Source organism: Notamacropus eugenii, chromosome 3 (genome assembly GCF_028372415.1).
Source record: "Notamacropus eugenii isolate mMacEug1 chromosome 3, mMacEug1.pri_v2, whole genome shotgun sequence".
Classification (NCBI taxonomy): Eukaryota; Metazoa; Chordata; class Mammalia; order Diprotodontia; family Macropodidae; genus Notamacropus; species Notamacropus eugenii.
In genome coordinates this window covers 57,163,962-57,185,912 of record NC_092874.1, presented here as the reverse complement: position 1 = coordinate 57,185,912, position 21,951 = coordinate 57,163,962, and the positions used below count along the sequence as shown (strand labels likewise).

The following is a 21,951-nucleotide window of genomic DNA, read 5'->3' as shown; positions in this document are numbered from 1 at the left end:
TTGCTTTTATTGTCTGTATATGTGTGTGTGTGTGTGTGAGAGAGAGAGAGAGAGACAGACAGACAGACAGAGACAGAGAGAGAGAGAAAGAGGGAGAGAGAGAAAGAGAATATACATTAGATATTTCATTTAAAAATATTCTAAAGCATTTGTGAATTGGTAACACGTGACAGTATTTTTTGAAGAAAAACTTAAAATCTCAAGTTCAGTTGCTACAGAAGCTACTTTATAGTGCCATATTATTCATTAAGCATTAATTAAAGAACAGCAGGATAATTAGTAGGATCATCAATATTACAGGAAACCTCAAATTGCTCCAGAGGGGGGTAATTTAACAGGAAACAGTTTAAATTTTCTCAAGTAGTGCAGCTGATGAATCTTCAAAAGAGTCCAATTATTTGGTAAGTATAGGATTAAAATCATTGTTTGGACACAGGTATTTCTCAAATTTTTTAAAATAAGGAAAACTGGTATCAGAAGTAGCCAGATTCAGAGATAAGGCAAACCTCTCATTATTCTAATAAAAAGAAAGGTTATTAGCCCTGAGGGACTCTGAATAGTTTCCCACAGGTTTACCGCAGTCCTCAACACCCCCTCCCCCACAACTGACTTGGTTTCAAATAGTTGGATTTTCTGTCAGTTTCATGTGCAAGATGTAGAAATGATTTTTACTATTTGAAAGTTAGCCATCATTTAGGAGTCTCTACTAGTATCTTCTCAATTGCATCCTCAGATATGCCACTAATTAACATCTGAAGAACTGCACTGGGTAAGGGTATGAGACTTCCATATGTTTGGTATGTATGTCATGAGCAAACAGAAGTTTTTCTTCATAACCTTCATCCACCAGTAGCCATACCTTGCAAAAAAATGTTAACGTACTCCTTGGTATTTGTCTAGCATTTTATATTTTCTGAGGGCTTTATAACTATTTTTATTCATGAATCTTATTTTGCTTATGGTAAAGGATAGTGCCTACTTGTCATTGTCTGTGTAGTAAGAGACCCTTGATAAATATTTTTCAGTGAGGATGATATTGCTGAATTCTGGTAGAGACAACATCTGGATTCAGGGCACATAAATCGATCACTCTTCCCTCAGCTATTTATGGTATAATGTCCCAAAACCTGCCTGAGGGGTTGCCTCTGATAGGTGATGCTGTCTTGAATGACCACTTAAGCATACCACCAGTGATACTATGATCTGGCTTTACATTCAGGTCACCTTTCTCGGAGGTCTGCTCCTTCCTAAATTTCAGTGATCTCTCTGTTCCCTCTGTCTTTCTTTTGCATTTAAAATCAATGAATACCAAGAGGTCTAGAGGACTAGACCACTCATGCTTCACATAAAGAAAGAAGAGAAATGTTTATTAAATCAAAAGTTGGATAGCATTATGAGAAAGCTTTAAAGGAAACAAGACAGGCAAATTAGTAGCTTTAAAAATGGAGGGCAGATCTCACTTTCCCTAGTGTGCACAGGGAGCCTGAGTATTGAACAATCTTTGAAGTCGAAGAGAATTCTGATTTAGTGGTTGTCTTTGGGGGTCGAGCCAAATTGACCCAGAAAAATTTATGATATCTTCCCTCTGCCTCAACAAGATTTCTGAAATAATTAATGGGTTTTTTAATATTTTATAGATGGATGAATGAACAATAGCTTTCCAACTATGTAGCTCTAAAAATGATCTGAGAGCTTCTCTCCACTCTGCTTATTAGAATTGCCACTTTTTGAATGGGTTAACCTCATACAACTGCCGAGTGACCGTGTTTATCTGGAGGCTGAACAATCCCTCCCATGACTGAAAGAGCGTAGTGGATGCCAGAAGATATCAATTTGGAGACAATGCAGATTTGGAGGAATACTTTGTGATTGTCTAGATAGCAGAAGTGTACAAGAGATGACTAGTAACTTTATTTCAGGGTTAAGTTTTCAAACATTCCCTTGATGTCGTTAGCTCTGGCTAAAGGTATTCTAGCACATTAATCATATTTAATGACCACTCTGGTGCAAAATAAGCAATTCAAAAAGATATGATCTGTGAACTCTGGGAATGTGGTTTAAAAGATTAATTTGCACTTGTAGGTAAAATTCTTCACTTACAGGCCAATCAAATGTTTAAGCAAATCCCAGATAGTCTAAAAATCTGGGAAGCCATGCCTAGCAAGTGATTGACAAGGCATATATCAAAAGAAGTTCTCACAGGATCATAGGGCTAGTCAAGACCTTAGAGGTCATCTAGTCCAACTCCCTCTTTTGCAGATGAGGAAACTGAGACCCACTAGTTAAGTTAATAATCCAAGGCCATAAAGGTAGTAAGTGGTGGACCTGAGATTTGAACTCAGAACCCCTGGCTCCAAGTTCAGCTTCCTTTTCTTTGTAATATGCAGTCAAATATTACTTATCTCACATAATGTGAGTGTTGCTGCTGAACCTGTTGAAACCCTGTCCCAAGTAACTTAGGCTTCCAGAAGTTCTGGGGCGAATGCCCTTTAAAGGGGTTTATGTGTCTGGAGAATTTGTGGAAAAACGGAATTTCTCTCAATCTCTCTCTCTCTCTCTCTCTCTCTCTCTCTCTCTCTCTCTCTCTCTCTCTCTCTCTCTCTCTCTCTTTCTCTCTCTCTCTCTCTCTCTCTCTCTCTCTCTCCACATATACACAATTCATATCAGTGGAAGGCATTCCCATGCCAAAATAAAGTGGAGGTATTTTCCTTATTGATATACTAACATACGTAACTATAGCTCTATTTGGTGGCCAGAGTCTCAGTATAACTAACTAACTTAAATCAATAAACAGTAGGGATGGTCCTATTCCTTTTTGCCTCAGGCCTTCTTTGGGCTCCTCATTCTTTTGCCATGGCTTTTCTGTTACCTGTGAAAAGGGCGAAATAATACCCTTCTACTACATGATGCTGTTATAAGACTATTTAATGTCGGCAGAGTGGCTTGGTTCACTCCTTGAAAGTACAGAAAGCTGCAGAAATAACAAAATTGTGAAGTAAGAGAGAATATGGAAATATCTCATGTCAGGTGAGGTATTTTTCTAAATGGGTGCAGGGCTCAATTTGTACTCAGTCAGATATTACTAAGTCAAGATTCTAGAGACTGCTCATCTCACATGATACTTCCATGAGAAAGATACCAGTGCAGTTTTCCTACAACAACTCTTTTGCAACTAACAGCCTGGTCTTTTGTCACATAAGAAAGAACTTCCCCCATCCTAGGCCATTTTGTGGAATGAACAGGCCTGGCAGAGATGCCACCAAGAAGGAGGGACTACTACAGATGAGGCTTAAAAAAATTACAGTAATTATAGAGAGACAAATTAGTTAGTAATTTACAAACAAATATTAGAGAGAGACTCCAAGTGTGAAAAGTCAGTGATATAATAAGATTTGAGAAATGGAGCATGAGCTTTAAAACAGGTGTTAGGCAGAGTACATTTCTGGTGATGAAAACCAGAGTCCAAGTCCATTGGTACCCAGGCTTTAAAATTAGTTTGGACAAAACTAATAACTGGATTAGTGATAGAAATCAGGAACCCAAGGGACTGAAAATGGTAGGATAAAAGGGAGTTATATAATGGACACAGGTTAACATGCCAAAATAAGTCATTCTAATGATTTAACCAAGGGCTCCAATTGGATAGGGCAATTCATATCAGGGCTTCAATTTTAGTTAAATATAATGGGGAAAAGATGAGTTCCTCAAGAGATGTGATGGTGATTTTTGTGCATCCCAGGTACATTTGAGTGTTTCTTAACTTCTTGGCACCAAAAAATTTCTTTTACCTAGTTTAATATCTTGAACCCACTGGCTTAGAAAAGGAATCATGGGGGAACTCTGGCTCATTTAGTAATACCTCCAGGTGGATTCCCTCTAGGAATCACTTCCTATCCACATTGGTAGCTTTGAGGGTGCTTCTTTAAAGGTGCAAGGATAAAGGGAATATCCACAGCTACAAACAGGCTTTGGGAGAAGGGAAGCTGGTTGAGAAGAAATTAATCTTCCTGAAAATCAATGTCCAGGTCAACTTACATATCACTCACTATACTAACAATCCTATGCTACTCACATTGTGGACTAAAGAAGGGGATGCTTATAGAAATAAAATGTTCATCTTTGCTTACAACACATTTGTGAAATAACTGAGGCAGTCAATCCACAGTCTGATAGATTTGACTGATTTGAAGAGTCATCAATTAAAAACCAACCAGCAGAAATAACCCAATACAAACACAGTTAAGCGAGACAATTAATTTGATATTTTATACAATTAATTTCACTAGTCAAGGAACCAAACTATTTTCTTTGTTAGGTAAAACCTAATTTCTCCTGTAACATTAGGAAAGGATCAATCTAGACTTGTTAGTGCATAACCACAAAATATAAGTTGAATAGATTGTGAAAAAATTAAGCTTAAATCAGTTTGTTGTCTGCTTCCAACAGAAAGAGTCATGACCCATGTTAATAATTCAACCCAGCTGTGGTCCCTCCACATTCCAATGCAATGGAAGTTTCCTGCCCTATAGAAAGACTTTAATGCCTCCAAATCTGAATAGTCTAATTGGAACAAGGGCAACACTGAGTGGACAGACTCACGGAAAAATATATGTGTGTGTGTGTGTGTGTGTGTGTGTGTGTGTGTGTGTGTGTGTGTGTGTGTGTGTATGCATAGGAAGCACTGTTGTACACTGAAAAGAGTGGGATTCAGAATAAGAGTGTTCAAATCCTGGCTGTCATTTACTACCTGATAATCTCAGTCAAGTCACTTAACACTCAGAACCTCAGTTTTCTCATCTGTAAAATGATATATTTTAATTAAATGTCCTCTAAATCTCTCATCTTATAAGATATTCCAATTGCCAACCAACACACTTACTTTATAGCCTCATCTTTTTTTGTCTCTGAATTTAAGGCAGAAATATAAAAAGACTTTGGTCCAAGACCCACCCACTCTCTTTTCCTTTTCATGCTGAGAACATTAGCAAGAACTAGGTCTCTGTTCACCCCTGTGCTAGACTTGACAACATGTAAGTAGTTCCTTTTGAGGTCAGACTGGAGAATGTATGAATTCATCCTCCTACTAGTTAACAAGGTACGATCCTCTGCTTCTTATTATCTCTCGCCACCCCATAGCCAATATGTTTTCAAATCCTCTCCCTTCTATCTTTGTAAAGTCTCTCTTATATGCCTTTGATTTTTCGATGCTGCTGCCACCATGATACAGGCCCTCATCACCTCAGTCCTGGACTATTACAATGGCTTGTTGGTTGGTCTCCCTGCCTCAAGTCTCTCATTAATCCAGTCAATCTTCCATTCAGTTATCCAAGTGATCTTCCTAAAACCCTGGTCTGAATATGTCCCTCCTTCTATTCTGTATTCTCCAATGGCTCCTTATTAGCTTCAGCATCAGATATAAAATCATCTGTTTGGTTTTAAAGCCCTTTGTAACCTGGCCCCTTCCTACTTTTCTTTAAGTATTCCTATACTCCACTTGTGCTTCTATCCAGTGACACTGTCCTCTTTGCTGCTCTTCATAGGAGACACTCCATTTCTTGACTCCATACATTTTTATTGGATGTTACTCATGCCTGGAATGCTCTCCCTCCTTATCTCCATGTAGAGGCTCCTCTGGCTTCTTTCAAGTCTCAGTGAAAACATCATTTTTTTCAAGAACGCTTTCCCCAAACCTCTTAATGCCAATGCCTTCTTTCTGAGCCAATTTATCCTGCATGTATCTTATTTGTACCTGATTCTTGGTTGTTCTCCCTTTAGATTGTTAGCTCCTTCAGAGTAAGGACTATTTTTTTGTCTTTCTTTAAATCACTAGTGCTCTGTGCTGTGCATGGCACAAGGCAGATGCTTCATGAGAGCTTGTTGACTTGGCTTGACCTGACTTGACTTGTTTTTTTTTGCTTTTTGGAAAATGTTTGGAACAAGGGTTTTGTACTCTCATATGAATCGTATCTCATCATGGTGAATGCTCTTAATGAAGCACTAAAAGCTTATCTAATGATGAATTAGGAGACTGAGTTTATCCCAGAAAAAAATAAACCAGTCTAGTTCAATCTTAGTGGTAAAGATTAGAAGTGCCATTTGGATGAACCAAGAGAAGAGGATCCATTTTGATTTCTTTCTCCACTGTGGTCGTGGGAAGTTCTCCCTATCAAACCATCAACAAGATAATGACTATGTGCCAGGGGCTGTCTGAGGTGCTAGGGATACCAGTACAAAGAATGAAATAATCTTAGCTCTGAAGAGGCTTGCCTTCTATCAGAGGAGATAATATGTACACATATAAGTATGTTCAGAATAAATGAAAATGATAAGAAAAGGCTAGAGAGATGCAAGATTTCTTGATGATAAGAAGGAAGATGAAATTCAGTTTTACTCTGACAGTAACAATCCAAAGTACCTTTGTGATGCTCTGAAGGCTATTTGTGGACCAAAAGACACTTGCTGCATCTCAACTATTCAGTGCTTAAGAAGCCATACTGATCAATGATAAGGATATGATCCTGGAGAGATAAATTTCCATTTCACAGTTTACTTCTTTTTTTAAAATATGTAACAAGGTACTACAATCCTTTACAAAGCCGCCCTACTTTTCTATGCTTCCTTCTAAGTTTTATTTTGTTCTCTGTTGTGCATTTTTAATTTTTTTCTCCCTCCCCATCCTATCCTGGAGAAGGCTACTGTTAGACACATAGGTATGTGTGTATTTGCATATGTATGTATATGTATATAAAACTATGCTGTACATACTTATATTTAATAGTTCATTGTCTAGATGTGGATAGCATCTTCCTTCAAAGGTCCTTCGTAGTTTATTTGAGTATTTATAATACTCAGAATGACTTAATTGTTCAAAGTTGTTCTTAGAATAATTACTGTGCAGAATGTTCTCTTGGTTTTGTTCATTTTGCTCTTCATTATTTCATGCAAGTATTTCTATGTTTTTCTAAAATTAACCAGCTCATCATTTGTTATAGCACAGTGGTATTCCATCACAATCATATACCATATCTTGTTTAGCCACTTCCCAATTGATGGACATCCCCTCAATTTCCAGTTCTTCACCATCACAAAGAGAGCTGCTATAAATATTTCAGAGCATATAAATTCTTTCCCCTAATTCCCTTGGGAAACAGATGTAATAGTGTTATTGCTGGGTCAAAATGTATACAAAGTTTTATGACTTTTTGGGCATAATTCCAGATTGTACTCAAAGTGGTTGTACCAAGTTCACTATTGCACCAATAGTGAATTAGTGCCCCAATTTTTCCACATTCCCTCTAACATTTGTCACTTTCCCCTTCTTTCATTTCAGCCAATCTGACAGGTATAAAATGATACCTAGAAGTTATTTTAATTGGCAATAGTGATTTAGAGAAGCTTTTCATTGGACTATATATAACTTTGATGTCTTCATTGAAAAGCTGTCTGGAGAGTATTGTGAGAAGATGGCAGAGCAGGTCAGAAAATTCCAAGCTCCCCAGATTTCCCCCACAAACAAGACAAAATAATACCTGAGAGCAAATGTAGAGTGGGTAAAAATAAACAAGATTTGGGGGCCAGCTGGAGAAAATTAGAAGAAAACCTGTGAAGTGTAAATGCCTCTAGGCTAGTTCTACTGAAATAGCAAGTGATGAGCCCTGGGGCTAGCTGAATTGAGCTGAAGCCTCAATCCCAGTCACAGGAATTTTTATCCCCTGGACAGGGTGGGAAGCTGGGAGTCTGAGCAGAGGAAGATTGAGAGAATCTCTGCTGATAAGGGATACCAGGCCTAGTGTGCTTCTGGGACATAGCCCTGGACAAGAAGGAACCAGCACATGCCCACTGAGTGCAGAAAAAGTGGGGCAGGAATTCTCACTGGCTGTGGATCCTTATAGGAAGGAAAAATTCTTGGTTTCTGTTCCAGGTCAAAGAAAAGAACTGAAAGAGGACCTGAGGGCAGAAGCGCCATCATCCATACCCCAGGATTAGAGGTGATTACAACAATAAACTGCTACAAATAAAAAAAAATGAGCAGGCAAAGGAAAAAGAACCCAACTATAGAAAGTGACTATGGGAATAGAGAAGACAGGAGTCATCTTCAGAGAAGGATACTGAAACAAACAAAAAAAGTGTCTCCTACCCCAAAGAGGAACATCAAATGGTCACCTACCCCCCAAAATTCATGGGAAAACCTAAAAAAGACTTTATAAATCAAGTGAGAGAGATTAGGGACAAATTTTAAAAAAGAGAACAATCCAAGAAAAACAAGAAGATTATGATTAGAAAGTTAACCAAATGGAAAAGGAAATCTGAATCTTAAGGAAGAAAATAACTCCTTGAAAATTAGATTTGGGCAAGGGATAGTCAATGAAGTGAAAGGAAATCAAGAAATAACAAATAAAATATAAGGAATGAAAAAGTAGAAGGGAATGTGAAACATCTCATAAGAAAAACAACTGATCTGGAAAACAGATGAAGGAGAGAAAACATAAGAATAATTGGACTACCTGAAAGCTAAGATAAAAAAAATCTTGACACAATAATGCAAGAAATAATAAAAGAAAATTGTCCTAAAGTGTTAGAACAAAAAGGAAAAGCAGAAATTGAAAAAATTCTCCAATAAGCACCTGAAAGAGTTCCTATGAGGAAAACCTACAGGAATATCATAGCTAAATTCTGAAACCCCCAGCTTAAAGAGAAAATATTGTGAGAAACAAGAAAAAAACAATTAAAAATGTCAGCACAATTAAAATAACACAAAGTCTAGTAGTGGCTACACCAAAAAAACCTCATGTCTTAGAACACTATATATCAAAGATCAAAAGAACTGAGGTTGTGGTCAAAAATATCAAAAATCCTGAATGGGGAAGAAAAGACATTTAACAAATTGCCAGACTTTCAGGATTTTATTACAAAAAGACCTGAGCTCAATAGAAAATTTGACATAGATCCAAGAGAAATATGAAGTAAACATCGAAGACTAATTACAAGGGACTCAATTAGGACAGACTATTTACTTTTTATCCTAGGAAATGCAAATTGTATGTTTAAGACTGTAATTAGTAATTGGGTAGTTTGAAAGAAAGATTGGAATAGAGCTTAGCATAATGTGATAAAAGAGTAATTATCTTATACAAATGAGGTGCAAAGGGAAGAACTGACACAGAGGTGTTGGGACTGGAAGCTCAATTCCGTGTGGACGGTCTCGGGCGGGTAAAAGTGGGACTTCTAAATCTTAGAGTCTTACGAGGCCCTCCATGAACAGCGGGGGTTCGAGAAGGTCAGACTGATCTAGCTCGGCTAGCTCGGGTATTTCCGCCTCTCCCCCGGAGATACTTGATGGGTGGAGTCTCCTTGCCCTCGAGGTCGTCCCGGATTGGAGCACACCTAGTTACCTAACAGCATGGTATTGAGATGCAAACTGTGTGGCTGAAGATTAAGTAGGATTGAGGAAGCCAGAAAGCTCTCTCTTAGCACGTGTGGAGCCAAAGAGAAAAGTAGGGCTCCTCTTCTTTTCTTTCCTCTCTCCCCTCCCCCTCTCTCCCCGCTTGTACTTCTACTTCCAATCCCTTAAGCTTAGCCTCCTTAGGAAATCTCCCCCTCTTCCTCCTAAGGAAGACCTCCCTGCATTTGTAACCCGGACCCTGAAATAAAGCTCAACCCCTGTTTGACTCTGGAATGTCCTTTCTCTCATACCTTTATCCAGTTTGGCCAACCGAAGACCTGGGACAGGTAAGAAAGACTCGGGTAGCCCAATACAGGCCTCTAGGCTTGGCACAGAGGAATTAGATGTGGAGGAGGGCTGGTAGTTCTGGAACCCTACTCTTATCAGGAATATGTTAGAGAAGGCACTATCTATCTGTCTATCTATCTATCTATATCTATCTATCTATCATCTATCTATCTATCTATCTATTATCTATCTATCTCTACATCTATAACTATCTGTCTGTCTGTCTCTCAGTCTATAACTTGAAGGGTATAAAAGTCTTCTAAATTAAGAAAGAAATAAAAAACTAAGGAGATAGAGAGGGGGGAGAAGATAAGGGAGGGATCTTTAAATGGAACCCTAGTCACATCAGATCTGGGTTAAAGAGAGAATATACATTTAGAAGGAAAATAAAAGTCTTTTAAATTTATAAAGAAATAAGAAGGTAAGGGAATAGTATAAGGGGGGAAATAGAAGGATGGGAATAGAATTAGGGAGATATAGAAAGGTGTCTCGATTAACGGGAATGGGATAAAGAGGGAATGACGTACATTTGGAAGGCTATAAAAGTCTTCTAAATTCAGACAGAAACAAGAAGACAAGGCAAAAGGGTGGTGGTGGGGAAGAGGACAAAGGAGGGATCTTGGGTGGGGGTAGGTTAAGTAATAGGAGGGCAAGGTAACAGGCAGAAGTAAAATAAAGGAGTCAGAAGGGATAGGAAATAAGAGATACATAGAAACATAAAATAAAGGTCAGGAGTAGAATTTATTAGTGGAGGGGAAAAAACAGGGGTAGTAATCATAATTGCAGACAAAAATATTGCCGATAACGAGCATCCTTGTTTCAATCCTGGTCTTATTGGGAAGGCTTCTAGCTTATCCTCATTACAAAATATGCTTGTTGATGCTTTTAGGGAGATATTTCTTATCATATGAAGGAAAAATCCCTTTATGTCTTTTCTTTCAAGTGTTTTTTTTAAAATAGGAATGAATGTTGTCTTTTATCAAAAGCTTTTTCTGCATCTATTGATATAATAATATGATTTTTGTTACTTTTGGCATTAATATAATCAATTATGTTGACAGCTTTTTAAATTTTAAACCATCTTTGCATTCCTGGTATAAATCCCACTTGCTCACAACGTATAATCTTTATAATATATTGGGTAGTCTCATAACTAGTATTTTATTTAGGATTTTTGCATTCATATTCATTAATGAAATTGATCTATCATTTTCTTTGTCTGTTGTTGCTCTTCCTGATTTAGGTATCATTACTATATTTGTTTCATAAAAGGAGTTTGGTAGGATTCCTTCTTTGCCTATTATTCCAAATAATTTATTTAATATTGGAATTAACTAATCTTTTCATATTTGTTAGAATTTACTTGTAAATCATCTGGTCCAGATTTTTTTTTTTATGAAGCTCATTTATGGCCTGTTCAATTTCTTTTTCTAAAATAGGCTTATTTAGATGTTCTGTTCCCTCTTATGTTAATCTAGACAGTTTACATTTTTGTAAGAATTCTTCCATTTCACTTAAATTGTTAAATTTATTGGCAAGATTCTTCACAGAATTCTCCTTAATTGGTTGATCCTTCACCTGTAAGATGATCATCTACCTGAGAGCCAGTGTGGCTTCAGAAAGGGCTGAGGAACTGTTGATATGGTGTTTGCTGTCTGACAATTCCAGGAGAAATGCCAGGAGCAGAACAGAGGTCTGTACACAACATTTGTTGATCTGACCAAGGCCTTTGATACTATCAGTTGTGAGGGCTTATGAAAGACCATGGTGAAATTTGGATGCCCAGAGAAGTTCATCAATATTATACTCATGATGGCATCCTTGTACAGGTTCTGGATAATGGAACTGGGAATTGCAGTGTCTTGTGAGAAGAACAAGGAGGAAGTCAGGAAGTCAAGGATCATAGAGTAAGTGAGGGTGAGTAAGGAATTAAAAAATTGGAAAGGTAGGACTGGGGCATGTTGTGAAGATCTTTGCTTGCCAAGTAGGATATCACAGTGATAAGGAGCCATTAGTGTTTATTTAAAGATCACTTTGACAGCTAAATAGAGGACAGACTGTAATGGGGAGAGACTAGAGTATATAAAATATGTTGTAAAGACAGCCTGGATAGGACTTGGCAATATATTGGATATTAGAGTATGAGAAAGGATGAAGAGTTGAAGAAGAAATCAAGGTTGGGATCCTGGGTAACTGGGAAGATGTTTATACCCTCAAAATGATAGGATTTCAGGTAATGCGCTCAGTTCAGGGCATGTTTAATTTAAGATGTTGATGGGACATCCAGTTCTCAGTGTCCAATAGGTAATTGAAGATGTGAGTCTAGAAGGAAGGAGGAATTTTAGGGCTGAATAAATAAATCTGAGAATCAGCAGCCAGGAGTTGATGAGGTCATTAAGTGAAATAGTATAAAGGGAGAAGGGAAAAGGACCCAGGAACAATTCTTGGGGGACATCCACCATTAGCAGAGTTGACCTAGATGAAAATAGTTGAGTAGCCCATAACTTCTGAGTCAGATATATAGAAGGCATGACTATAGAGGACAAAAGGGCTTCTAGATAAATATAATAAGGACCCAATCCCCCAAAATGTTCTTTTCTCTATTAAAGTGGGAAATATAGGAAACTACATGTTTATTATAATGTTCAAAACATTTTAAGTCTTATTCTGAGTTGCTTTTAGTCTGTTCATGTTTTTTTTAATATTATCAATCACCGCAACTATTCATCTTTTGATATTTTCCTTCTTCACATACTCTGTCACCCATCCCTAGAATGCATTTTCTGTCATCCATACCTTTTAGAATCCTCAGCTTCCTTCACTTTTCAACTCCAGTGACATCTCTTACAGAAAGCCTTTTTTGACTCCCCTTAGCTGTCAGTTCTCTCTCCTTGATAAAACTGACTTGTATTTATTTGTCTATTTAAATATTGTATCATCTAGTGGAATGTACCATTCTTGTCAACAGGGACTAGTTTGCTTTTTAATTTGCATTAGCAGAGTTTCTTACAAATAGTATGTACTCAATAATTATTTTTTGATCAAGGAGATGGTAAGACAAAGAATAGACAAGGGAAAAATTTGAGTGAAATACAAACTTACAAATTTGCTTTTGAATGTTACAGGATTAAGCTTGGCTATGGAATGGAAAAGTGGAAGACTGTATTAGAATTTGATCCAACAATTTGTTGCCTACACAATACGTATTTAAGACATAAACACACATATGTGTACACATATAAGCAGTCATACACACATATATATACCTAACATGAAGGGAATAAAAATAGGTTTTAGAAAAATTTGAAAAGAGATATAGTCAGTTCTAGATAAGTATACAGTAAAATACATGAAAAGCAGACATTAATAAGGGAACTTATATTATGTTTAAAGTCATTATGTATTAATGAAACATGAGGCAAACACATAAATGATCTGTGATATGATTATTGTTGGAAATTCTCAGCATAGGAACCCCCTTCACCAATGTAGATCTTTGGGCTCTGGGTGTACCATAAAATCCACTCTAACAATTTTTTCCTTTGCTTCTCTAAGGAGTACCTGTGAACCTATCCTTCCATTTATATGAAACTTTTTTTTTCTAGTATTGGTTATAACAAGAGTATCAGGGATGACACAATTCAGCTCCTCCAGTAACATCCTCACTAATTGGTCAATGGAAAAGGATCTTTCATTTAGAATACTATTAGTCAAATTGAAGTTTACTGATGTTCTAAAGCTGTATAGTTCTTTGTACCCTCTACTTGCTTTTCTGCCATTTCTGCAGAAGCAGCTGTATGAACTGAGGATTATTTAAAATGTTTTCCTTGTTTCATGGCTTGAAAACATTCACCCTGCCCCCTCTTCTAATCATCCAGGGTGCCAGTCTACTGGTGATGTACTTCTTTGTAGTTATTTGGGTTTATCCTTACAAAACAGACTCTGTCTATCACTAGGTCTAGAACCTCCAACTTTGCAGTGTGGTGGAACTTATTAGAGTTGTGTTAAGTGCAACGTTCTTCAGAATCATGGTGTGGTATTGGAATACATCTTAAAAATTATTCATTATAACCGACTTAAATGTATGCAAGTGATGAATATTCAAATCAACACTAGGATAACCATTAGAATGTTTAATTATGTTAGGAATAAAAAGATACAAACTACACAATGATATCAAAAGACTCAGAAGAGTGGTCAAAATTTCCTTAATTTTTATGAAAGATATTAATGTCTAGGAATAGAAAGGTCTTTCCTTAATTTGATCCATAATGGGGACTTTGTCTAAAACAATTTTCTTTAAAACCAAGAGCTAGCATTATTTGCAGTGAAACACACTGACAACTTTTCTAGTAAAACCATAGATGAAGCAAAGAGGATCCCTGTCTCCACTATTATTTGGCATGGTATAAGTAATACTAACTCTATCAATAAGAAAGAAAAATAAATCGAGGAAATGAGTTTTGATAGAGAGGAGAGAGAATTATGGCCTCACGTAGTCGAAACTTAGAACCACATCTCCCAAAATCAACAAAAAAAATAATAGATAATTTAGCACAGCATCAAGATACAAATTAAATGCATAAAATCATTTTCTCATATTGATATTACCAACAAAAGCCAGGAGGAACAGATAGAAAAATTCTAGTTAAAATACATATATTTTGGTTTTAGCTTATGAACACACGTGCTTGTGCACACACACGTGCTTGCACACACACACACACACACACACACACACACACAGAAGATTGGGAGGTAGGCACTATGGTATAAATGGAAATAGCACTGCATTTGGAATTAGAAGATGCTTCAAATCCTGGGCTGGGCAAGTAAATTTACCTCTCTGGACCTAAATGTCTTCTTTAAAAATAATTTTTTTTTCATAAAGACCTAGCTTTTCTCCCTCCCACTTATCTCCCTCTTTATAACCTCCTCATTGAGGAAGGAAGAAAAACAAAGCTCTTATTACAAACATGTACTCTATAAAGAAGCAAAACAAATTCCCACATTGGTCATGTACAAAAATAAATATTTCTCAACTTGCTCTCTGAGTCCATTACCTTTCTATTAGGAAGTGGGTAGCATGTTTCATCATGAGACCTCTGGAACTGTAGTTGGTTATTTTGTTGATCAGAGTTCTTGTCTTTCAAAGTTGTCTGCTGTTTTTATTTTTAGTATAATCAAGAGGCATAATGTCTCTATTTGAATGTGATTAAGGAGAATCTTTCCCACCCATTGTTGGACCTGGGAAGATTAGTAGGAAGGTCAACACCTTTTGTTAATGAGGCAGTGGTTCTTAAGAGATGTGAGGCCCTCTGGCTCTACAAAGTGTATAAAGAATCTGAGGTGTGGCTTTTATTTTGGGGCTTACCGGCTGCAAATGTTTGTTTGGCCAGATGAGGACTCTGGGAAGCTGCTAAAGGAGCGCCCCTTCCCTCCCTTGGTTTTGAGAACCCAGCTGTTGTACTTCCCTCTCTGGTAACTGGTCAGACAGTTGGAACAGTCTATTTAATTCAGTCAGAGAAAGCCATGTCTGTTGATTTTTAATTTCTCTGTATTTTCTTTGAAGTTCAGGGTGCTGGCTCCCTGAATGTTATATGTACTTGGTTGAAGGATTGATACATGTGCTTGAATAAAGTGATTGTTAATGCCTCAAAGTTGCCTTTCCTTTTGTGAATGCAGATCTAAGAGCCTAGAATAGCAGGCCCCCCTGTGTATGTTGGGGTGCTTACTGTTATAGGATCTTTTCCATCTTTCTTTTATTTCTTTGACATTCAGACTTGCTAGCAGTATTGCTGGGTTAAAAGATACGTAGTTTAATATCTTTGGGGACATAATTTCAAGTTGCTTTCCAGAATGGTTTTGAACCAATTCACAGGTCCACCAACACTGTATTAATGTACCTATTTTCCCATAGCTCCTCCTTTATTTGTCATTTTCTTTATTAGTCAAGTTTGCTAACCTGATGGGTGTGAGGTGGGAATTTCAGAGTTTTTTAAACTTGCATTTATCTAATTATTAATTACTTGAAGTAATCTGATTATAGGTAGCTTGGATTTCTTCCTCTAAAAACTGAAAATTCATATGTTTTAACCATTTGTCAATTGGGGAATGATTCTTATTCTTATAATTTTAAATCAGTATTCTATCTAAGAAATGAGACCTTAATCAGAGAAACATATTGCCCTACAATCTATCCACTGCACCACTTAGCTGCCACTTGAGATAAGATACTACTTATATTAAGAAAAGATCCATTATTTTTATGCTTTCGTGTGTGTGTGTGTATAACAAAAATGGATGTTGTATCTTGTCAAAAAATTTTCTACATCTAGTGATATGATCATATGATTCTTGTTGTTTTGCTAACATGATCAATAATGTTTATAGTTTTCCTAATATTTAATCAGCCCTGAATTCCTAGTATAAATTAAACCTACACATAGTACATAATCTTTGTGATCTGTTGATGTAACATCCTTGCTAAAATAACAGAAAATTTTTGCAATACTTCCCATTAGGGATATTAGTCTATTATTTTCTTTTTATGTTTTCTTTTTATGTTTTTATTTTTCTTCATTTAAGTATTGAGACTATATTTGTATAGAAGAAGAAATCTGGTAGAAGAAACATTTTTTCTAAAAAAAAATAATTCTTTATGTATTTTTTATCATTCTTTTTTGAGTTTCACATTCTATCCCTTCCTCCCAACCCCTCTTGCACCCACCAGGGAAGCAAGCAGTATGACATCAATAATGTATGTGAAATCAGGAAACCATATATCCATATTACAAAAGAAAAGCAACACAAATAAAGTGAGAAAATTAAATATACTTCAATTTGTACTCAAAGTTCATTGGTTCTCTTCAAAAGTCTGTTTTGTTTCTGACCACTGCCTCCCTCAATCTGCTCTCTTTCATATTAGTCCCTCCCACTTTCACTTATCCCTTTCTCTTTCTACTTCCCTGTAGGGTAAGATAGATTTTTATATCCAACTGAATGTGTATGTTATTCCCTCTTTGAGCCAATTCCAATGAGAGTAAGGTTCAAGTATTGCCCCCCCCAATCTTCCCTGCCACTGTAAGTGCTCTTTCATGTTTCTTACATATGCAATAATTTACCCCATCCTACCTTTCCCTTCTTTCTACTTCTAGGGCATGCCTTTTCTTAATTTATCATAGTTAACTCTCACCCATGCCCTCTGTCTATGTATATTCCTTATAACCACCTTAATTATAAAGTTTTTAAAAGTTATGAGTATCATCTTCCCATATAGAAATATAATTAGTTTGACCTCACTGAATCCCTTATGATTTCTCTTTCCTGTTTACCTTTTTATTCTTCTCTTGAGTCTTGTACTTGAAAGTGAAATTTTCTATTCTTCTCTGGTCTTTTCATCAGAAATCCTTGAAAGTTTTCTATTTCATTAAATATCCATTCTCCCCCCTACCCTCCCCAAAAGATTATACTCATTTTTGCTGAGTAGGTGATTCTTGATTATAGTCCTGTGCTGGACTGCACTCAGTGAGACACACTCTTTCAGACTACCTTTTAAGTTGTCTTGGGCTGAAAAATTGTTTCACTCTGATCTTTTGTTAGTTTGTTAGACTTTGTTTTGAGGTGTTATTTTAAAGCTGTTTGCAGGGGAATTTGAGAGAGCTTCAGTGAGTCCCTGCTTTTCCTCTGCTATCTACAACCTCTTTTTTCAGTTGGAATAAATTATTCTTTAAAAGTCTGTTATAATTTGATAGAATTCCTTTGTTAATCCATATGGTTATTATACATTTTATTTATGTTGCCAATTTTTTTAGCACATTGAATTCAGGGAAGTGTTTCCTAATACTTCCTTTTATTTCCTCTTTGTGGTTGTGAATTCATAGTTTTCATTTTTTGATACTGCTAATTTGGTTTTCTTCTTCCTTTAAAAAATCAAGTTAGCTAATGGGGTTTATCAATTTAATCATTTTTTTAATAATAGGTCTTAATTTTATTTATGAATGCATTGGTTGTTTCTTTCAATTTTGTTAATTGCTTTGATTTAATGAGGTTCTTTATTTAATTAGTTTATAAAATTTGTTACTTTTCAAATGTTTTTATTTGCATGCCCAGTTCATCGATCTGGTTTTCATTTATTGATAAAAAGATTTAGAAACATAAATTTTCTCTTATAAATTGGTTTGCTTGAATCCTTAAAAAGTATGTTGCTTCATTGCTATTAATAAAATTATTACTCTTACGATTTGTCTTAGACCCACTCATTCTTTAGGGTTGAGTTTAGCATATAATTGACTTTTAATGGTTTCATTAGCAGTCCTTTGTTAAACATATTTTTTTATCACATTGTGATACACAAGAATGCTTAATGTTTTTTCTTTTCTGCATTTGTTTGTGAGGTTTCCCAAATTCCATTATTTGTAGTATGAGGTGTTTGATCTCAATGATCTTGACAAGAACTTAGATTGTTGGAATGACAGGCCCTTGCCAGGGATGGAGTTAACTTTAAGGAAGATTGATAAGAATTATTTCCTACTAAAGTCTTTCAAATCTAACAAAAAAGGTTTTAAACAGAAAAGGAATAGAGAAGGAAAAATCTGACTATGTAGATCCATCAAATTATGTACCCTATGAAGATATAATAATGCGGGAAGAATAGTAGTAAAGATACTCACATGTTCACATAAAACAAAATCCAAGAAACTAATCAATAATCAAACCTATAGTTACACACACACATGTATAGATACACACACATATATGTGTATACATGTATATGTGCATTCATGTGCACATACGTAGAAATGCAAAAAAAATATGGGGAACAAGCAATACTGATTAGAGTTCAATATAATAAAGTACATTTGACTTCAGGGTATCACAGAGGCTTGGTGGAAAAGGATCCAAGATTAGAATGTGACTCTGGAAGTGTAAACTGTACTTTATTAAAAGACACCCCTACTCAAACATACATATAGAAATACACATCTATACATAGATATCCATATCTATATCTATATCTGTCTCTCTATCTACACACACTAATTGGATGCAGCTAGAGTAGCAGTGTATTTTGATAAGATATAGTCATATTAAGAAATTCAGTAGTCAGATGGGGAAGCATGGTGGAGAGAATATGGGCAAAGACAGGAGTATGATGAGACTTAAATGAGATAATAATTCAAAGTACTTGGCAAACCTTAAAGAACTGTATAAATGCCAGTTATCTTCATCTTCTTCTTCTTCATCATCATCTTATTACTATCATTATTATCTTATTATGATCAGCTTCTAGTCTGGTGATGACTTTGTTCCTTGAGACTGCCCTCTCTGGAGGCAGAGCCAAGATGGTGGAGTAAAGGCAGTGACTCCCCTAAGCTCTCCCCCAAACCCTTCCAACTATCTGTAAAAATGACTCTAAGAAAATTCTAGAGCAGCAGAACTCACAAAAACCAGAGTGAAACAAATTCCCATCCCAAGACAACTTGGAAAATCAGCTGGAAATGTTTGTCACCCCTGGGTGAGGGAGGAGCACAGTCCAGCACAGGTTGTGCCAGCATAGCCCTAACCTCAGCAAACCAGGAGCAGACCTCAGGAGACTAAATCAGCAGTGGCAGTGGCAGTGGTTGCTTCTGGAGCTCTCAGCCCACAGATGGCAAGGTGGTCAACAACTGGCCAGAAGGAGATGACAGGGGTCTTCTTTCTATGACTAAGGCAGGACTCTGTTGCTTTGCTCAAACTTGGATTTGGGTCATAGTCCTGGGTGGCAGTCTCAGGGCAAGGAGGAATACTGACATAGCAGAGCTTGTGGCATCAGTGGAGAGGGTACCCTCTTCACAATTCCAGAGCAAAAAAGAATGCTTGTCATTGTTCCCAAACCAGAGCACAAGCCAGGAGAGGAGTAAACACCTTTCCTTAGATCACACCATGTTGTAAGAACTGAAAACTTAGAGGTCCCTAGAATTATCTCTTAACACAACTACACAAAACTCTTGAAGTTTGAGACAGTGCACCCTTCACCCTGGAAGCAGTTAACAAACAGTTAAAAGTCAAGGAATAGGCTGAGAAAATGAGCAAATAATGGGGAAAAACTCTGACTATTGAAAGTTAGTATGGTGACAAAGAAGATCAAAATACACACTCAGAAGAAGACAATAAAGTCAAAGTTCTTACATCCAAAGTCTCCAAGAAAAATATGAATTGATCGTAGGCTATGGAAGAGCTCAAAAAAGATTTTGAAACTCAAGTAAAAGAAGTAGAAGAAAAATGGGAAGAGAAATGAGTGTGATAAAGAAAATCATGAAAAATAAGTCAGCAGCTTGGTAAAGAAGACATACAAAAAGTACTAAAGAAAATAGCACCTTACAAAACAGACTAGGCCTAATGGTAAAAGACATCCAAAAAACCAATCAGGAGATGAATGCCTTAAAAAGCAGAATTGGCCAAATGGAAAAAGAAGTCCAAAAACTCACTGAAGAAACCAATTCCTTAAAAATTAGAATGAAGCAAATGGAAGCTAATGACTTTATGAGAAATCAAGAAACAGTAAAACAAAAGCAAAAGAATGAAAAAAAAGAAGACACTGTGAAATATCTCATTAGAAAAAGAACTGACCTGGAATATAGATCCAGGAGAGGCACTTTAAAAATTATTAGACTCCCTGAAAGCCATGATCAAAAAAAGAGCCTAGACATGATATTTCTAGAAATTATCAAGGAAAACTACCCCAATGTTCTAAAACCAGAGGGTAAAGTAGAAAGAATTCACTGATTACCTCCTGAAAGAGATACCAAAATGAGACTGCCCTCTCTGTATTCCTGCCAAGCTCAAGAAATTTTATAGAGCAATACAAGGGTGTGTTGATAAACATTTAATAATCAAAAAAAGGTATGCACACACACTTTTAATTTTGGTCTGCTCTGTTAACATTTTCTTAAATTTAGACCATTGCTGCCATGCTTGGGTCACTAAATTATATGTAAGGATCCCTGGTGTGTTGTATGTTGATTTAGAAAGCTACATATTAATATTACGTATATTCTATTGTATTTCAAATATTTTGTTAAATATTTCTCAATTATGCTTTAATATGATTGGGGTTTCACTGGAAGTACTGGGTGCCACTGTGCTTGATGCCTCTGGTCCACACAATCAACAAAGCAATAAATCAAGCCTTGATTTGTAGCATTGATGATTTCTCATGTATAAAGGCTCACTCTAAAAATTTGACCATTGACTCCTGACCTGGTTGGAGATGGCTCCAGCACACCCATGAGTAAAGATCATGGGAAAATAGTGTTATTGAAGTATAATTCATATCAAAAGGACAGAAAGAGGAAAGAGATGAGAAGTCTGGATAATATCCCAAGAACAGCACAGATTGACAAAATGGTAATGATTAGGGACTTCAGTTGTCCATACTTCTGCTAGAACTCTCTGTGTGAAAAACAGAGCATCTAATAATGTATTAGCTTACCTTGGTGATAATTTCATGCTATAAAAAGGAGAGAAATCAACAGGAGGAAATTCTCTCTGAATCTGATTTCAACAACAAGGGGGAATTTGTTTTTAGGGCACAATGATGGGGACCTTGGAGGTGAGAGATCTCTCCATCCTGGTATTTGTGATACAGGAGAGGAAAGCCAGGCAAAGTCTCCACAAAGCCTAGAATTTTTTATTTTAATGAGTTCAGCAAAGGATAGGTAGTTTTGTATGAACTAAAATCCCCAATAGAGTGGGAGTAAGCCTAGGAGGGATGGGAAGCTATCGAAAATGAAATTCTGAAGAAAAAAAGAGAAATAATTCCACTGAGAAGGAAAAATGGAAGTTGGCTTAAAGAAACTGACATGGGCACACAAAGAACTCATCAACAAAGTTAGATTTGAAAAAGACATGTACAGAAAGTGGAAGCAATGAGAGGTAATGGAGGACGAATATAAAAGCATGAGTTGGTCCTGTGAGAATAATGGCAGATGGTACCGCTTAGAATGAGCTAAAGCTGGTAAGGCAAATTAAAGAAAACTTTTAAAAAGCTAGATTGAGAAAAAAAATGAAGGTTAAAATTATGTCTTGAAGGTGAATGGGACAATGACAACTGGCAATAGAGGAAAAGCAGAGCTCTCAGTTTTTACTTGTTTCTGTTCTTTCTGCCAAGGGGAATGTTCTTGGAATTTGAAAGGACAAGACAAAATGGCTGACAGGAAGTTCATTGCCAAAATAAATCA

At 36.4% G+C, this 21,951-nt stretch overlaps 1 protein-coding gene across 1 annotated transcript in view; it reads right to left on the bottom strand.

Moving 5' to 3' along the window:
* Positions 1–671: 671 nt before the first annotated feature.
* Positions 672–21,951, bottom strand: part of PTER (phosphotriesterase related) — a 39,137-nt gene continuing 17,857 nt past the window's right edge. Inside the window, 2 exon segments of the mRNA XM_072651620.1 lie at positions 672–775; positions 778–859. Of these exon segments, the coding sequence (XP_072507721.1) occupies positions 672–775; positions 778–859 (186 nt within the window).